Source organism: Maniola jurtina, chromosome 8, assembly GCF_905333055.1.
Source record: "Maniola jurtina chromosome 8, ilManJurt1.1, whole genome shotgun sequence".
Taxonomy (NCBI): Eukaryota; Metazoa; Arthropoda; class Insecta; order Lepidoptera; family Nymphalidae; genus Maniola; species Maniola jurtina.
Genome location: NC_060036.1, coordinates 14,368,295 through 14,385,434, shown reverse-complemented (window position 1 = coordinate 14,385,434; position 17,140 = coordinate 14,368,295). Strand labels below are relative to the sequence as shown.

At 35.5% G+C, this 17,140-nt stretch overlaps 1 protein-coding gene across 4 annotated transcripts in view; it reads right to left on the bottom strand.

Annotated features, from left to right (window-relative positions):
* Nucleotides 1-17,140, bottom strand: part of LOC123867576 (moesin/ezrin/radixin homolog 1) — a 74,691-nt gene that overhangs the window by 39,984 nt on the left and 17,567 nt on the right. For all 4 annotated transcript variants that reach the window (XM_045909668.1, XM_045909670.1, XM_045909671.1 and 1 more), the window contains one exon: nt 6,735-6,914. In XM_045909668.1, the coding sequence (XP_045765624.1) occupies nt 6,735-6,914 (180 nt within the window). The remainder of the gene's footprint in view (nt 1-6,734; nt 6,915-17,140) is intronic.

The following is a 17,140-nucleotide window of genomic DNA, read 5'->3' as shown; positions in this document are numbered from 1 at the left end:
CTGTGATGTGCAAACAAAGACATTTATTTACTTTTGTAATTTTTGTGAGTCGAAAAAAATAACATTTTAAAGGTTTATTAATTTACGTGTACGGCTTTGCCCACGAGGAGCTATAGGTACACTGTAAAAAATCTTGGTCAGGGCGTCATATATTTTGTAAACATCTCCTTTGTTGGGATGCACTTTGTCGATCATGAGCAAGTTCATTACTCCTTTGCTGTGCCCACAACCTTTTTGGAGGCCTGGATCCGCGCCTGGTAAGTCCGCTGCAAACTTGATCTTGTAAAGCCAGCGTTACAACTAAAAATAAGCCTTACATCGGAATCACACGAGCGTCAAGTTTCAGACGCCTGCGCATGTTCAGGAGCATAATATTATGTACGAGAGCATAAAAACGGAAAGTCAAACAAAGGTGAACTTCATCCAACACTAAACTAAAACTATTGTAAGATTGTTTAATTTAAAAGTAAAAGTTTCGTTATGCTTTTAACTTTTATACATAAAGGTGACTATACATTCGTCTATATTTACCTCCTCCTGTATTGTATAATAATAATTGTAGAGTTTTCATCCTTGAATGAAAGTATATAGCTGGAATTTTGAATAGGTATGTAATCACAAACCAACCTCGTTACCTTTATTAAATTGCCGCGTTTGAAAGATAATCTAAATCTAGGTAGACATATTTTCAGTCCAATATTTGACAGTAAAAAAGTTGAAGTCTGTTCACTAACATAGTTTCGCTACCTAACTTGTGTTTATTATTTATATTGGTATTTTATTACAATAACCATAATAATAATCATATAATTCTATTTAATTATTAGAAAAGAAAACATTTATTTAACAAACAATAAAAAATAATAAAATAAAAGCAAAATAATAAGTGCGCCTGCAGGTGTAGCGACACTATGTTAGTGAACAGACTTTACACAGTCGCGCGCGGTCGCTCAGCACTGGAGGACGCGCTTTCTGTTCGATCCCGAACCGGTTTCACGTTGTTCCGCGAGATCGTGTTGATGCGTTTTCGCTTTATAATGTTAATACAAAATGAACAGCGAGAAGCACGATAATGTGATATCAATCGAAGAGCAGACTGCTAACTGTATAGCTGGATATTATGCAAGGATCTATAATAGTGAGGTGACAAGTAATAGTGCGAATATGGAGATCATAGACGAGAACATAGAGGAAAGAAATAGTATGGATACGTCAAGACCGACTTGTGACGAACCTATAGAGGAAGAAAATAGCATGGATACATCAAGATCGCTTAAGAGAAACAGGCCAGTAGACCAAGAGGAGGTTTGGACTACGGTGAATAGGCGAGGCAAACGATTAGCTCGACCACATATAGGAGACGAATCTATCAGGATACCGGAAGATAAAATAGAGATAAACATAACGAGCACTTCATCGGGGATGCTGCCTAAACAGTTTAAATTAGCGAAAATATTAAAGACTGAAAATATACAAGACATTACAAGGGTCAAATATATTAGTGCATACAAAGCTGTTATACAATTCAGCAATGATAGCAGTGCAGACAAGTTAATGGAGTCAAAATTTATGAAAGAAAATGGGTTTAAATGTCAAAGGACCTTTGACATCAAGGAGACTTATGGGGTAATCAAAAATATTGATTTGGATGTAACTGATGAAGAAATATTGGAAAGTCTAAAATGTGAAATAGATATTATAGGAGTTAAAAGACTGAAACGTAGAAACAGCAGTGATGGTCATTGGGAACCCTCAGAAGTTATAAGAATATGTTTTAAGGGATCAACATTGCCAACAAAGGTATATATTTTTGAAACAGTAAGCACCGTAACCCCTTATGAATACCCAGTCAGTCAGTGTGCGCGATGCTGGAGATTTGGACATAAAATTAGATTCTGTCCTTCTAATAAAGTGATTTGCCCAAAATGTAGTGGTTACCATGATAATTGTACTGCCACAACATTCAAATGTAGTAACTGTCATGGTAAACATATGGCACTATCTCATACTTGTCCTATATATAAGAAAGAAAAACGCATTCGAGAATTAATGGCAGAATTTAATTGTTCGTACAAAAGGGCGCTAACCATATATGTACGACCGGAACAGACAAGTCATCAGAGCGACACAGAAGATTCCGACTCTAAAGTAGATGCCGAGTACACAAATGAATATTTTAGTACTGAGGCAACGACATCTTATGCTGAAAATACTTATGCTGAGGTATTAAAAAAGAAATCGAAGGATAAAGGGAATCGAAAGAGTGAACAAGAAAAAAATACCACAAAACGAAAGAGTCAGAAAGAGAAACATGAATCAAGGGAAGATGAAGATACTAATTTCTTTTGTGAAAATGAAAATGGAAGTTATCATACCAAAGAAGACAGCTCTAAACATGAAACAAATAAATTTAACTGGAAGAAAATACTAAAACAAATGAAGGACAAAATATGTGATAGTAAGCTAACTATAGAGGAAAAAATAAAAACCTGTGCCACGATAATTTTTGAAGCGGTCAAACATTTTGTATTGAACTACTTAACTCAGCTGCCTTTCTTCTCGGTTATTAGACAATGGGTAACCGATACGAGCACATAAAAATTAACATAGTACAATGGAATTGTCAAAGCCTGCGACCTAAAAAAAGGGAGTTTGAACTCTTACTTAGCCAAGAAAAAATACACATAGCTATACTAAGTGAAACATGGCTTGATCCTGAAAGTTCTTTTAGAATTAGTGGCTACAATATCTTCAGAGCAGATCGCGAAGACGGTTATGGAGGAACGGCTATATTAACCCATAAATCTATAAAAGCAATTCTTTGCGATCTTAACATCTCCAATAGGCAAATACAAGCCATTCACGTTAAACTTTTTAATTGCGCGTACATAGAAAATATAATTTCTATTTACTGTCCGTCATCAGTAAGAACAACCAAAAATGATTGGGATGAAATTTTTTCTTTACTTCATCAAAAGACACTAATAGCAGGGGATTTTAATGCCCATCACTCCAATTGGTCATCGAAAATAGATACACGTGGAAACCAAATTTTTGACTCCATCCTGGACAATAACTTTTTTTCTCTTAATGATGGAAAAAACACAAGAATAAAATTGGTTGATGGTGTTGTCCAGAGAACTTCTCCAGATTTGTCTATCATATCCACGGATTTGGCTTTAAAATTCAAGTGGGAAGTGATGAATGAAAATCTAGAGAGCGATCACATGTTAATAAAAATTAGTACTGTAATTGAATGTTTAAGAAATTTTACCAAACGAAGAAACTACAAGAAAGCAGATTGGGCATCATATACAAACAGAATAGAATCAGAACTCTTGAACCTTTCTCTTCCCTCAGATCCTCAAAATGCATACAATAAATTTATAGATATTGTAAGTAGAGCAGCTGATGAATTCATGCCTACGATAAAAGTCTGCGAAAATCCCCTGCATCAGAAAAAATTCATACCCAAACCGTACTGGACACCGGAACTGTCGCATACAGTTGCGCAGCGAAGACGGGCTCTGGCCACTTTCAGGCGAAACCCTACACCGGAGAACCTCAGCGCTTTACAGAGAAAGGTCAGCATAGCACAAAGAGATATACGTAGAGGTAGCTGCCAATCATTTCAACAATTTTGTAACAATATAGATAATATTACGACGTCAAGTGATATGTGGAGACAAATGAATTGGGTTAAAGGTCGTAGATTAGGTAGATCTACTATAGATTATGATAAAGCCGATGCATTGTTGTTAGATTTAGCGCCAGATTATGTTGATCCACCGACCCCTATTTTCACCTCTGTTAATACAAACCTAAGTGCACCGATTTCGGTACAGGAAGTTATCAATTCTATTAAAAATAAAGATACTGCCCCAGGCCAAGACAATATTTCCTATTCAATGATCAAACATCTGCCTCTTGCTGGTAAAAAAGTACTTACATCTTTATATAATCTTTTTTTAAAATCGAGCATAATTCCGGAACAATGGAGAAACGTGAGAATTCTGCCCGTACCGAAATCGGGCTGCAATAATAATAATTTGAATTCTAGTGTTAGACCAATCGCTTTGATATCTTGCTTATGTAAAATACTTCACACGATTATAACGCGTAGATTGGAATGGTTCTTAGAAAAGAATAATTATCTTTCGCAAAATACCACAGGTTTCAGAAGATATAAGTCGTGTTATGATGGACTTTCCAGATTGGTCTCTAGGATTCAGATTAGTTTTTCTAAAGGCCTGCCAACACTTGCTTGTTTTGTAGATATCAAGAGTGCGTATAACACAGTAGATGTATCCGCACTTCTTACTATTCTGGATAATCTTGGTGTAGGATCCCTTTTATGCAATTATCTTTGGCAATATCTACATCAGAGAAATCTGTCAATAATAACGAGTGATAATAAAATATTGAGTAGATCTACTGGCATAGGTATTGCCCAAGGGGATCCCTTATCGCCTATATTGTTTAACGCAGCTACTATAAAAGTGTGCCAAAATATCAACCAAGTATTTATTTCCCAGTATGCAGATGATTTTATTCTTTATATTTGCCAGAAACAACTTACAGAATCTATCTCTTCTTTGCAAAATGCGTTAGATTCGTTCCAAAATATTATTGCTGAGCTAGGTTTAAATATTTCTGATAGAAAAACAAAGGTATGTGTGTTTAGCAGAGGCAGAACTAGGAAAAGAATTAATTTAAATATTAATAATAACATCATTGAACAAGTTGATTGTGTAAAATATCTTGGCATGTGGTTGGATAGTTCTTTAAAATGGACAAAACATATTAATGAAATTCGTGACAAAATTAATAAACATTTAAATATTTTTAAAATTCTGGCAGGCTCTAAATGGGGCGTTCATCCCAAACACCTCCGTAGACTTTATATAGCTATTATCCGAAGTAGAATTGATTACGGCAGCTTTCTTTATCATACTAGTGCTAACAGTCATTTACTTAAATTAGATCGCATACAGAACCAAGCAATGAGGATTGTAGGAGGATTTATTAAGAGCACACCCATCCATGTGATGGAAAGTGAGCTATGTATTCAACCGCTTACAGTTCGTAGACGATTTCTTGCAGGCAAGTTTTATTTGAGATTTAATATTACAAATAACAACATAACTAACAACATTTTAGAAGAGCTTTCCCGCCTATGCCACGGATATTACTGGAGGAATAAAAAATTACCATTATTAGTAGACATATATAGAACTTATAAAGAAACCCCGATGTATTGTAATTCAATTCCTGATGTATTTACTTTAAGTACATGGGTCAGTAATATTGATTTGTCAGACGTTATTTGTACTAAAATTACTGGGATAGACGCTGCTAAAAGACAACTTAATGTCATGGACCTTAAAATGAAATGTTTGGAATTTATTAATAGTATATACGGATCACACTACAGATTGTACACGGATGGGTCTAAGGATGAAACATGTCTAGGAGCTGCTTTTTATGATCCACAAATGGTTGTTGCTACTAAATTTAAAATTAATGTTAACGTTTCCATCATGAATTGTGAACTTATAGCTATTGCAGAAGCACTTTCACACATAATGAAAATAGACAGAGAGAATTTCGTTATATTTACAGATTCGAAAAGCAGTATCCAACATTTGGCTCAGATACCCTCGAGTTGTCGAGGCATTCCGATAGCCATGATTATCATAGATGCTATTTGTAAATTACGTGAATCAAAGAAAAGTGTAATTCTACAATGGATTCCTTCACATATAGGGATAGCGGGAAACGAAGAGGCTGACGCTGCTGCCCGACAAGCGACGCGTGACGGTACACCGTACTCTTGTTTACCTTTGCCTTCTGACCTCCTTGGAAGCGTGAAGATGATGTGTACGCAAGCATGGCGTGAATATTTTGATGAACGTTCACTAACTAAAGGTATTTGGTATAAGACTCTGCAGAGTGAGCCTCTTCGGTACCCATGGTTTGACAAAGTTAAGAGGAAATACGTAGTTGCATTACTCAGACTGCGCTCTGGTCACATTCCGTCGAGCAAGTTCACATATTTAATGGGTAAAACTGACTCCCCAAACTGCACAGTTTGTGGAGTCATAGACGATGCTCAACACGTGCTGATGGAGTGTGAGCGGAACGCGGCTCTACGTCGACGAGTGCTTCCTCGACTCATGGATGTGGGGGTATGCAACAGCTTCTTAGCTTGCCCCTTATCGGAGCAGGCTAAGAAGTTGTGTGCATTATTATTTGCAGCCCAGTAACTTTAGTACGTATAATACTTTCAAATATTGTTTTTTTTTAGTGATTAAGGTTTTATATAAAGGTTGATTTGCTCATGGGGGCGACATTATCACAAAGTGATAAAGCCCCATCACAAAATAAAGATTAAAAAAAAAAAAAAAAAAAAAGACTACACAGTTTCATCTTATGACCTAGGCATCCAAATCTTCTGAGACGTGGTTAATAAACTTTAAGCCTAGGAATCGTGAAGTGTTGACATTGTACTCCACAGTAGGTATGAAAGTTACACATTTTCACCACGGATAAAGAATTCAAACAAATCTACTACACATTATTTAGTTTGTAACGATGTGACTGGCCTGACCTATATGGTCACTTTAAAATCCCCTTAAAAATATCAAAAAAACAAAAAAAGATTAAGTGGATAAGTAATTTATGTAACTTATTAGTATTAGTATTGTTAGTACTGAACTAAACAAAGTACTAACCTTCTTGTAGAGCTTAATCCAGGTGAGGTCACCCTTGGAGTCGGTGTACTGGAGGCCGAAGAACCAGACCTCGCGCAGGCCGATGGTCTTCACCACCTGGTCGAAGAGCTGCTTGCCCGTGGTGGTCTGCTGGATCGCGAACTCCAGCTCCGCGTCCATCGTCGTCACCCGGACGTTCATCTGCAATTGACATTACAATTTATAATTGCCTGTAAGCCTCAATAGCTCAACGGTTATAGGAGTGGACTGAAATCCGAAAGATCGGCGGTTCAAACTCCACCCGTTGCAATATTGTCGTACCCACTCCTAGCACAAGCTTTACGCTTAGTTGGAGGGGAAAAGGGAAGTTTATAGTCATGATTAAACTGACTAATATTCTTTTAAAAAAAAATACACTAGCCCACGTGGTTCTCATCATCTCCTATTCTAATTAGGTCGATTCACGTTGACAACGACAAAAGTACAAAAAAACTCGCGTATTTTTTTATCGATAAAAAAATTGTGCTTTATGTTTATATACGAGATTAACATGCTATCTAAAATTTTAGAATTTCGCTTCGATTTACTTCCAATGGAAATCGATTATAAGAAGATTTTTCAAAGTCCTTTCTAAGGGTGTGATCTATAGAGCGCTTTTTGACTTTACTCTGACTTAATTCTCACTTAAGTCTGACTTAACTTTCATCAAGTCGATAAGTACTTCCAAACTATGGTTGTAGAAAAAGGTAGATGACTGTTAGTTAGTCAGTCAGTTTATATCGTTTCTCTAGAAAGAGATTTTGCATGTAAGACCCCCCCCCCACTAAGAAAGGATTTTCAAAAATTACACCCGAGAGACGCCGCTAGCTTTTTACATTGAGGGTAATTCGAAACAATGCACTAGTCTATAACTTTCAGGAATGAGGTAAAATAATGACAAGTGTAAATTAAAAATTTTCAACACCCCCGACAAATCATTTTCAAATAAATAATTATGGATATCTAGGCAACGTCCATCTTGACAACTTGACATTTGTCAATTGACACTTGAATATTATGAACCTAAGGGTTATCTAACCTTCTTTTCTACAAGAAAACTAGAAAATAGCTCATAACTCTTAAACGGCTGAACCAATTTTTTTGGATTATAGCTAAGAACACTCTCGATCAAGCCACCTTTCAAACAAAAAAAAGTAAATTAAAATCGGTTCATTCGTTTAGGCGCTACGATGCCACAGACAGATACACAGATACACAGACACACAGATACACAGATACACACGTCAAACTTATAACACCCCTCTTTTTGGGTCGGGGGTTAAAAAAACACCTGTGTTACGAGGATTTTTAGGTATAAAGTATGTATGTGTTTAACGCGTACTTTCCTATTTGAATATTATATTATGTACATAGTAAAGATACTGTATAAGTATTTCCTCACAACCGTTTTACGGAAACTACATACTTAGCTGGAACTTTCACTATAATATAAAGATAAAGGCTAGCAACTAGAATGAGGCATATTTTAATTAATACCATGTTGGGGAGATAGAGTCATGAATAAATTTATTATAATTTAGCCATAAACGCTGTTTCGAAACACAAATCGTAACTTCGACCTATAAGGTCTCATACAGGTTCCCTAGTGTGGAGGCTAACGCAAAATGACTGTTAAACTTCTGTGTCAATAAAGATTTATTTATTTGTTTATTCACACTAATTAGAGTTGATTATAGTGCCCGGCAAACAACTTGGACCCGAAGAGGTGTAGTCGGAGTAAGTTGACGAATCTGGGAAGCGAAAGTCGACGTATCAACCCATCGCGTGCACCCACGCCGACTGATCAACCAATCGTGCGCACCCGCCAGTCGCCAGCCAATCGCATCAATGCTCAACTTGTTCCCGGGCACTTTACCGCTATTTTTTTTTTTCAGCTACAAGTTAGCCCACGACTGCAATGTCACCTGGTGGCAAGTGATGATGCAGTCGAAGATGGAAGCGTGCTAATCGGGAAGGGGTATGGCAGTTTTTATAAAAGTCATACCTCTTTGGTTTCTGTACGGCATAGTAACGGAACGCTAAATAGCCTGGCTTCAGTAGTAGTAGTAGACCAGACTAGATTTAGTCATTACTAGCTGTGCCCGCGACTTCGTTCGCGTGGAATAGTGACCGCGCTTTATATTATAGCCACGGACGCTCAGGCGCGAGGCGTGTAGTACGTACTCTGTACGTTAAAAATGTTCGCCGTGATTCTTTAAATTGATATAACTTTTTTATTTATGAACCGATTGACATGAAATAAACACTAAATCCTAAGTGAAGCTTACTACAATATATTAGTGAAAACCGTATCTAAATCGAATAAGCCGTTTCTGAGATTAGCGTGCACAAACACACAGACAAACAGACAAACAGACAAAAAAAAAATTAATTACAATTTCGGGTTCGGCATCGATATAATAACAACCCCTGCTACTTTTTTTTTATATATTTCCATTGTACAGACACCACTTTTCTACAATTTTATTATATGTATAGATAAAGTTCCAAACCTCTGCCGGGAATCGACCCCGGACCTTCCATAATAAGACCCGCCACAGAAGTCGTGAAAGTATGTACAGTTACAGACATAAAATACCCAAGGGTCATAAAATACGTTTTAATACTTTTAAATGACCGTAAGTACGTAAAGAAAAACTACTAAAATACAGTACTAATAACAAGTAAGTACATTTAACTGGCATAACGATTAGCAAAATGTTTATATTTTACAATCATTTTCCTGTTACATTCGATAAAGTAGTGTTTAAAATCCAGTTAAACACTAAACTTATATCCATTACTGAGGAAAAATTAATTATTATGACTACTTTAGTACGAGTAGCAGATACTAGATATTTTAAACGAAATGCCATAGAGTATTGCAAGACTTGAAACTTTATTGCACAGGCATCCCGCATAATTTAAATTTTTATCTTGGCAGAAATACATAAAATGGAAACTAAAAGCTTGAATAACTTTTATTTATAGGTATTTGAAGTTGAGATGTCCTTAAAACTCCGTTAAGTTCCGTTGAAGTTGAATGAATCTAATAACCAGACAATTCATAAAGAAAATCTAAATCGTAAAAACTTTATGGATGTAGCATTAAAATTAAAAGTAGACTCAAAAATAGATGCAATTAGTTTAAACTAGCTTACTCCCACGACTTCGCGTGGATTCAGGTTAAAAATCAACGCGATGTCGCTCTACAGGTCTTTCACACATGCAAAAAACCGGCCAAGTGCGAGTCAGACTCGCGCACAGAGGGTTCGGTTACTCGGGTATTTTTCCGACATTTTGCACCATAAATCAAAAACTATTAAGTACACATAAAAATAAATAAAAATCTGTTTTAGAATGTACAGGTAAAGCCCTTTCATATGATACCCCACTTGGTATAGTTATCTTACTTTGAAAATTGAAACATATTTTAATTTTTTTTTAATGATGTAACCACAAATTCGCGGTTTTGAGATTTACAAAAAATACAAAAAAAAATACAAAAATATTTTCCTGTACTTGTGCTATAAGACCTACCTACTTGCCATATTTTATGATTCTAGGTCAACGGAAAGTACCCTATAGGTATCATGACGGACAGACAACGAAGTGATCCTATAAGGATTCTGTTTTTCCTTTTGAGGTACGGAACCCTAAAAATCACGTCGATCCGTTGCGACGTTTTGAAGGACAAACCAACCAACAAACACACTTTCGCATCTATGATATGGGTAGTGATTTCCTGATGAATTGATCCCTACAGAAATATTAACACACTTCAAAGACATCCAAGTATTAAAAATAATTAAGACGAGAAACAGAAATAAACTTGAAAAGGGAGAATCCGTCCTGAAATAGATGCAATTTGTTTTGCATCTATATTTACACGGTTCAGTTGAGCCGCTGCCAAACGGATGTGATCTTCCGGGGGACGATTGTGTCATTCGTTATTTACAAACCTTACTTCTACTACTATCGGACCGATTCATGAATAAAAAGTAATGTTAGCAGCAAGAGTTGTTGTTTTTGGTGTTCGCAGGGTAGCAATACTTACTTCGTATTACTCTTGGGTTCCCAATGTTTTAACTAGATTGTTTCAGCCCTCAAGTGTTGTTTATGATTTGGTTTTCTGTATCTTGACATACATGTATGTTCTAGTGCACTGTGAGACCTTATAGTAATATTTATGAATACGTGTCTAATTGTCCTTCATTCTAAACCTAACCACAACACAGGTTGGTTGCCAATTTAAGCGAGTAGCACTCATTTAAAACTATTTCCATTTAAGGTTAACGACTATGTAACTTGTGTGTCAGTCTTATGAATTATAAAAGGTTTTGGAGCGCTTGGTCCTCCTTGATACAGAATCAGGATACGTTGACTGGTAGATACGAATGTTACTTTATTTATGCATGAAAATTACGCGCATAGAGTAACTAAATCGGGCAGACAGTCTGATGTTGTAATAAACATCTAAAATAGATTTTATGAGTTTGAAAGTCATAACGCTTTTATCTTTGAGAACCCTGCATTTTGCTTTCCATTCGGAAATAGCAGAAAATTTTAATTTCTCATTTCACAGAAACAAACCGGCTGTGACCATCGATATTCGATAATATGTTTTTCAATATACATTGAGTACTTATGAAAGTTCGGTCGGTTACCTCTGATAGTGATAACGTATCTTATCAAAGCGTGTAATATGTATTTGGAAATTGATTCGTTTATGTTCTAGTCTAGTTTTAAACAGTACATTAGCTAATAACGTTAACCTTAATCTGAATTTATTTTAGGTTAAACTTAAATCATTAGCTCAGGTATCCTCCTAAGAATGAAAAGGGTTTAGGCTATAGTCCGCCACGCTGGATAAGTGCAGATTGGCAGACTTGACATCTTTGAGAACAATATGTAGAACTCTCATATATGCAGGTTTCCTCACGACATATTCCTTCACAGCTAAAGCAAGTGATATTTTATTGCTTATAACGCACATAACTCCCAAAAGTAGAAGTGCGGGGCAAGGATCAAACCGAAGCGAACGTCTTAACCACTAAGCTATCACGGTTCTTCGCATTTATAATATTATATGTATAACAGCAATCTCGAGATATAACAATTTTCGCATCCCGATTTGCAATTTCATTGAAGCTCATTTTATTTTCGTTCAAAACTATTCCAAGTATAGACTATGGCTGTGACTATGGTTAGTCTATTATCATCATGCGATCGTAAATCTGGGAACAATAGTATCGTGTTAGATATTATCAGTTAACAATGTGCCTTCGCGTTCATTCATCGTTACGTTTCGAGGTCGGTGTTGAGCCTTGATTCAACAATCTTCCCCCATTATTATTAGCTGCATTGGTTACTATTACGACCCACATGGAATGACATCTACAGACTTATCAACTTTTTTGGTCTAGAAGCTCTATGGATTTAGATCCTTTGAAAAAATTGGAACTGTTAATAACATGAGTACGGGTTTTCTTTTCACAATCTTCCCTGAAAAGGAGCATCAGATTACTCTATCTCAGCCCGAATTTAACTACTAGCAACTGAAGAACTGAATTCTCGAAATACTTAGTTTTAATTTAAGTAGATATAGGAGTTGCAGGTTTTCTCGTCACGTGTAGACAGCCGATTTGTCGGCACATCTGACGATGGCTTTAATCGCATCGTTTATGACCCGCATCGATCTATAAATCGGAATTGATCCTTGATCAATTTACTTTATAATTTCGTGACTCACCTCTGTGACCTCGTCTGCTCCCCGCATGTAATCACAGTCTGCTTATTATTCAAAACCAAATTTGAGTTTATCATTATGCATTAATTTTGCAAAGGGGTTGCCAAAATGACTCACTTGGTTATCAATAAAAATTAGTTAAAGCTCATAAACTAAAAATCTTATAAATACTGCTACGTATGAACAGTTCATTATTATACAGTACATATAAAAAGACGTCCTGACTGAGTGATCTATGAACGCATAGACTATAAACCGCTGGGTTAGACATTTGATGACAGTAGGAACCTACCTAGGTTTTTTATGACGTAAGCGCCTTCTAAGAAAGGATTTTTTTAAATTCCATCCCTAAGGGGGTTAAGTTTTATGTGATTTGTATGAAAGTCTGAAAATTGTTTTTTTTGACTTTCAGACAAAAATGAAAAGGTAAATAAATACATATTACATGTTTCAAGATTTTCGGAAATTAAGCTTAAGGGATAGATGTGCTATTTGATGATAATATATTTCATTTGATATCGAACTCAACAGATTTATGTTAATTTTTTTACTTTGCGTATCTTCGTTGTTCATAACCGCCATATTGGATTTATCACCAACATTCCTGTGATAAGACCGGTTTATTGTAGTAAAAATAATATTGAACAGAAAATCTATTTCAATGCGAGAAAATAAATCAATTTCCGTATAAGAAAAATGGCGTGACTTGGTTGGAGTAAACTTTATTAAATGTATTGGCTTGCTGTATTTTATTAGCCTGCTGACATGATTTTAAAAAATATATAACGTATTTATTCATCAGATTTATACCATTTACAATAACATGACTAACTGTAATAAAGCGCTAGATGGGAACTGAGAAAAGCCTATCAGTTAGCAATTTAAAACGCGAATATATCAACCAAGGGACAAACAGAAGGGATCTTCAGAGATTTTCTATGAAAAATACAAGCAACACAGATACAAAATAAAAATAGAGTGTGACTCCAGTTACTTGGTACAACAATTAAACTAATTAAAGTTAATTGCCACCAATTTCTTAAGTAATAACAGTAACTTTTAATGGTGACTAAGATTCAATTACTTAGGAATGAAGAAAGTAACTACACCGAGTAACTATACCTATTACCTTAGGACTTCTTCATAATATATATCTCATGATAACAAGTGTAAATTAAAAATTTATAACACCCCCGACAAGTGAAGGTTACAGTAACTAGAAAAGACCGAAAAGACCTGATAACTTTCAAATGGTTGAACTGATTTTCTTGGACTATTGCGCGCCTACGATCTAAAGTATCTGAGTTTTCCAAAACATCATTTTCAAATAAATAATTATGTATCTAGGCAACGTCCATCTTGACAGCTTGACATTTGTCAATTGACATAATATTATGAACCTAACGGTTATCTAACCTTCTTTTCTACAAGAAAACTAGAAAAGAGCTGATAACTCTTAAACGGCTGAACCATTTTTTTTGGATTATAGCTAAGAACACTCTCGATCAAGCCACCTTTCAAACAAAAAAAACTAAATTAAAATCGGTTCATTAGTTTAGGCGCTACGGTGCCACAGACAGATACACAGATACACAGACACACAGATACACAGATACACAGACACACAGATACACACGTCAAACTTATAACACCCCTCTTTTTGGGTCGGGGGTTAAAAACAAAACGAAAGAAAGCGTCGCTAATCTTAAGTCTCACACACCATACACAATAGGCACACTGTGTAAGTGAGATCGAATGATTAACGCAACTATTTCCGTTATATTTCTATCGGCACGCATTATAACTAACTGCAAACTTTTCAAAACCACACTCGTCCATGAACAACGTATTCTTCTTCCTGTCCTTATCTCAAGCTATGTAAGGTCAGCACAACATCTTTTCTTCCTCTCTTCTGTCATCCGTCAACGCTTTATCCATCCATTTTACACGCAAATCCACGCAATTCATCCATCTTTCGTTTTTTCTTCCTTTCCCCTTTTTTACTTTCACATGCATATTTAACATCTCCCCTCCATACCATGCCAGCCTAAGTAATTTAAATTCAAAATATCTATATCAAGTCGCTACCATCGGATCGGAAAGCCGAATGTACTAAAAACAATCTTCAAGAAGCTCAGCAGTTAGCCTTTTCATCATGACAAATCTAGATCTAGATTCTAGTCTTCAAAAAAGGGGAAAAATTAGCAGGCAATGTTGAGCACAATGATTCAGCGAATGCAATGCAAGCTGAAGATAAGTAACCTAACGACAATCTAGAGACTTATCAGTGTAAGCGACGGATGTGTGTGCAAGGATTTAGCAATTTGCTGTTACAACAACGGTTAGCGGATAGAATATGCGACACTGCTGTCCAATTGTAATATGTACAAAGCTTGGCGAAAATTATTTTGTAATGATTACACTTGAAGATTGTTATTATCACAGCCATAAAGCAGATAGACCTTAGTAAACGATAACGGGACAAAAAGTTTGAGATTACGATTGAAACAAGTTAGGAAAACTTTTCAAAACCATTTGGTATAATGATTATTATAGTAGAAGCAGACAAAACTGAAGAAAAAACTGCATTCGACACTTAAGTTCGAGATCAAGATTTTTTAAATAAAGAAGGAAGGAATGTTGGACCATGACCTTATAACTCATCATACCTAAAAATCATTTAGCAATAATTAATGGCAAACTTATATAAATGAATGAATGATTTATTTTTTTATGAAAACGTAACATGTAGGAGGTTATGTTAGTACTAAGCTCTCGCCATTGCATGAGGAAATAAATTACAAAAAAATACTAATCTTACAGGTAAGATGTATCTGTGCATTGAAGGTCAAGGTAGGAGAGATAAATATCTTCAAAGTAAGTACGCCTATTAGATAAATTATGGACATTTATAGCATCTCTGACAATGAAACTTATGCAATTTGCATGAATAGGTAAAATATTTACGACAATTTTTGTAATCAACGTAAAATTCATACGAGATAAATCACCTCGGTTAATTGCCTCATCAGGTGACAGAAAAGCTGGTTCATTTTTCCGCAAAGAATCAGGCTGGCTGTTCAGCGCGGAAATGCAGCCAGTAGTCTTGAGTATGTACTTTATAGTAATTAGATTATGACTATTAGCTTTATTACTGTACCTATAATTTTCAATATAAAAACATAAAATGGATAAAAGGTCAATTGCTAAATTAAATTGTCAAAAATCTTTATATTTCTATTGATAAGTCCTGAATCATGTAATACCTTCAGTAACATAGAAGAAACATTCAGGCTTCTGTTAGCTGAATCAAATTTTACTTCTATACCCTCAAAAACTCATTACAACTCACCACTTCACTTGATTCTTTTTCATTTTTTGATACCAATGTCGATTTCCGACTTCTAAACCGACGGAACAAGAACTCGAACATTGCAGTTAAAATTAACTGCAATTAGTACTGTAATAGTAATTTTATCACTACGACGCGACGGTAAAAAGACGTCTCGACCTCACTAGGAGCCTTGGCTCGAATGTGTTATCGAGGTATCCCACTTTAATGACTCAGGGCTGTATAGACTACAGGCCCATGTTTAAAAATGGGTGGGTCATATGAACCACCAGGTGACGTATACAGGACGATATAAGAGCATAAAATAATAAGTTTCAGCACTATGCCGTCACTTGTAAGCTGTCCAACAGAGTGCTGGTGAGAATTGAAAAGTGCAGGTAGAGTGAGTACATTTTGGTCATATATTTTTGTACGGCATTTTTACCATCGATAGATCCATGAAAAATAATAAGAAAGCGCGCAGTGCCGTAAAAAAATGGTGCGCCACAAAGTCAGTAAATGTTTTGATTTTCTGACAATTTCCGGGGTAAATTTGGTCATTTAATTCTGTACGGCACTAGTTTCATACTGTTTCAATACAGCCTCTAATCCATTATTCCGCAACGCCGTACAAAAATCATGCGACAAGGGGAAAAAATTGAGGGTAGCAACCCCCTCTCTTTCCGTGGTCCGGGGGGTGATTTGAGAAAGTACGGCTTTGGTTCCAAAACATTATCTAGCACTCAAAAGTACTATTAAAAATAATGCCGTAAAAAAATTAGTGTTCATTTGAATGTGTATCAATAATTATCTTAATTTCATGGTATACTTAATTTTTAAAGCTGTAAAATCATTTGACTCTGTACGGCAACTTTTTTTTTAACATGATAGTGTAAAATACTATTGTTATATAGTATTGCCGTTCAAAAGAAACTGTTCTAAAAAAAATTATAGATAAATACAAAAACTGAAATTTTTCAAATTATTGCAAAAGTTTAAATATTCATAGATTAATAAAATATAGCAATTTTCTACGCTTTTCCCTTGTTTTAAATAGTATTAAGATAAATAAATTAGGAAAAAATTATGCCGTACATTTTAATGCAGACCATATCTTTTAGGCTGATGAAAATGACGCTACCATTTTAAGGGTAGTACTTTATGGCCATCTGATACTGTACGGCATTAACATATTTTTGAAGAGAACAATTGATAATATGATAAAATCACTATGCCGTCTAACTGAAGTGAACGGGTGTGTATATAATATCCACATCCCCTACAAACCTTTGGACCAACGAAAATGTA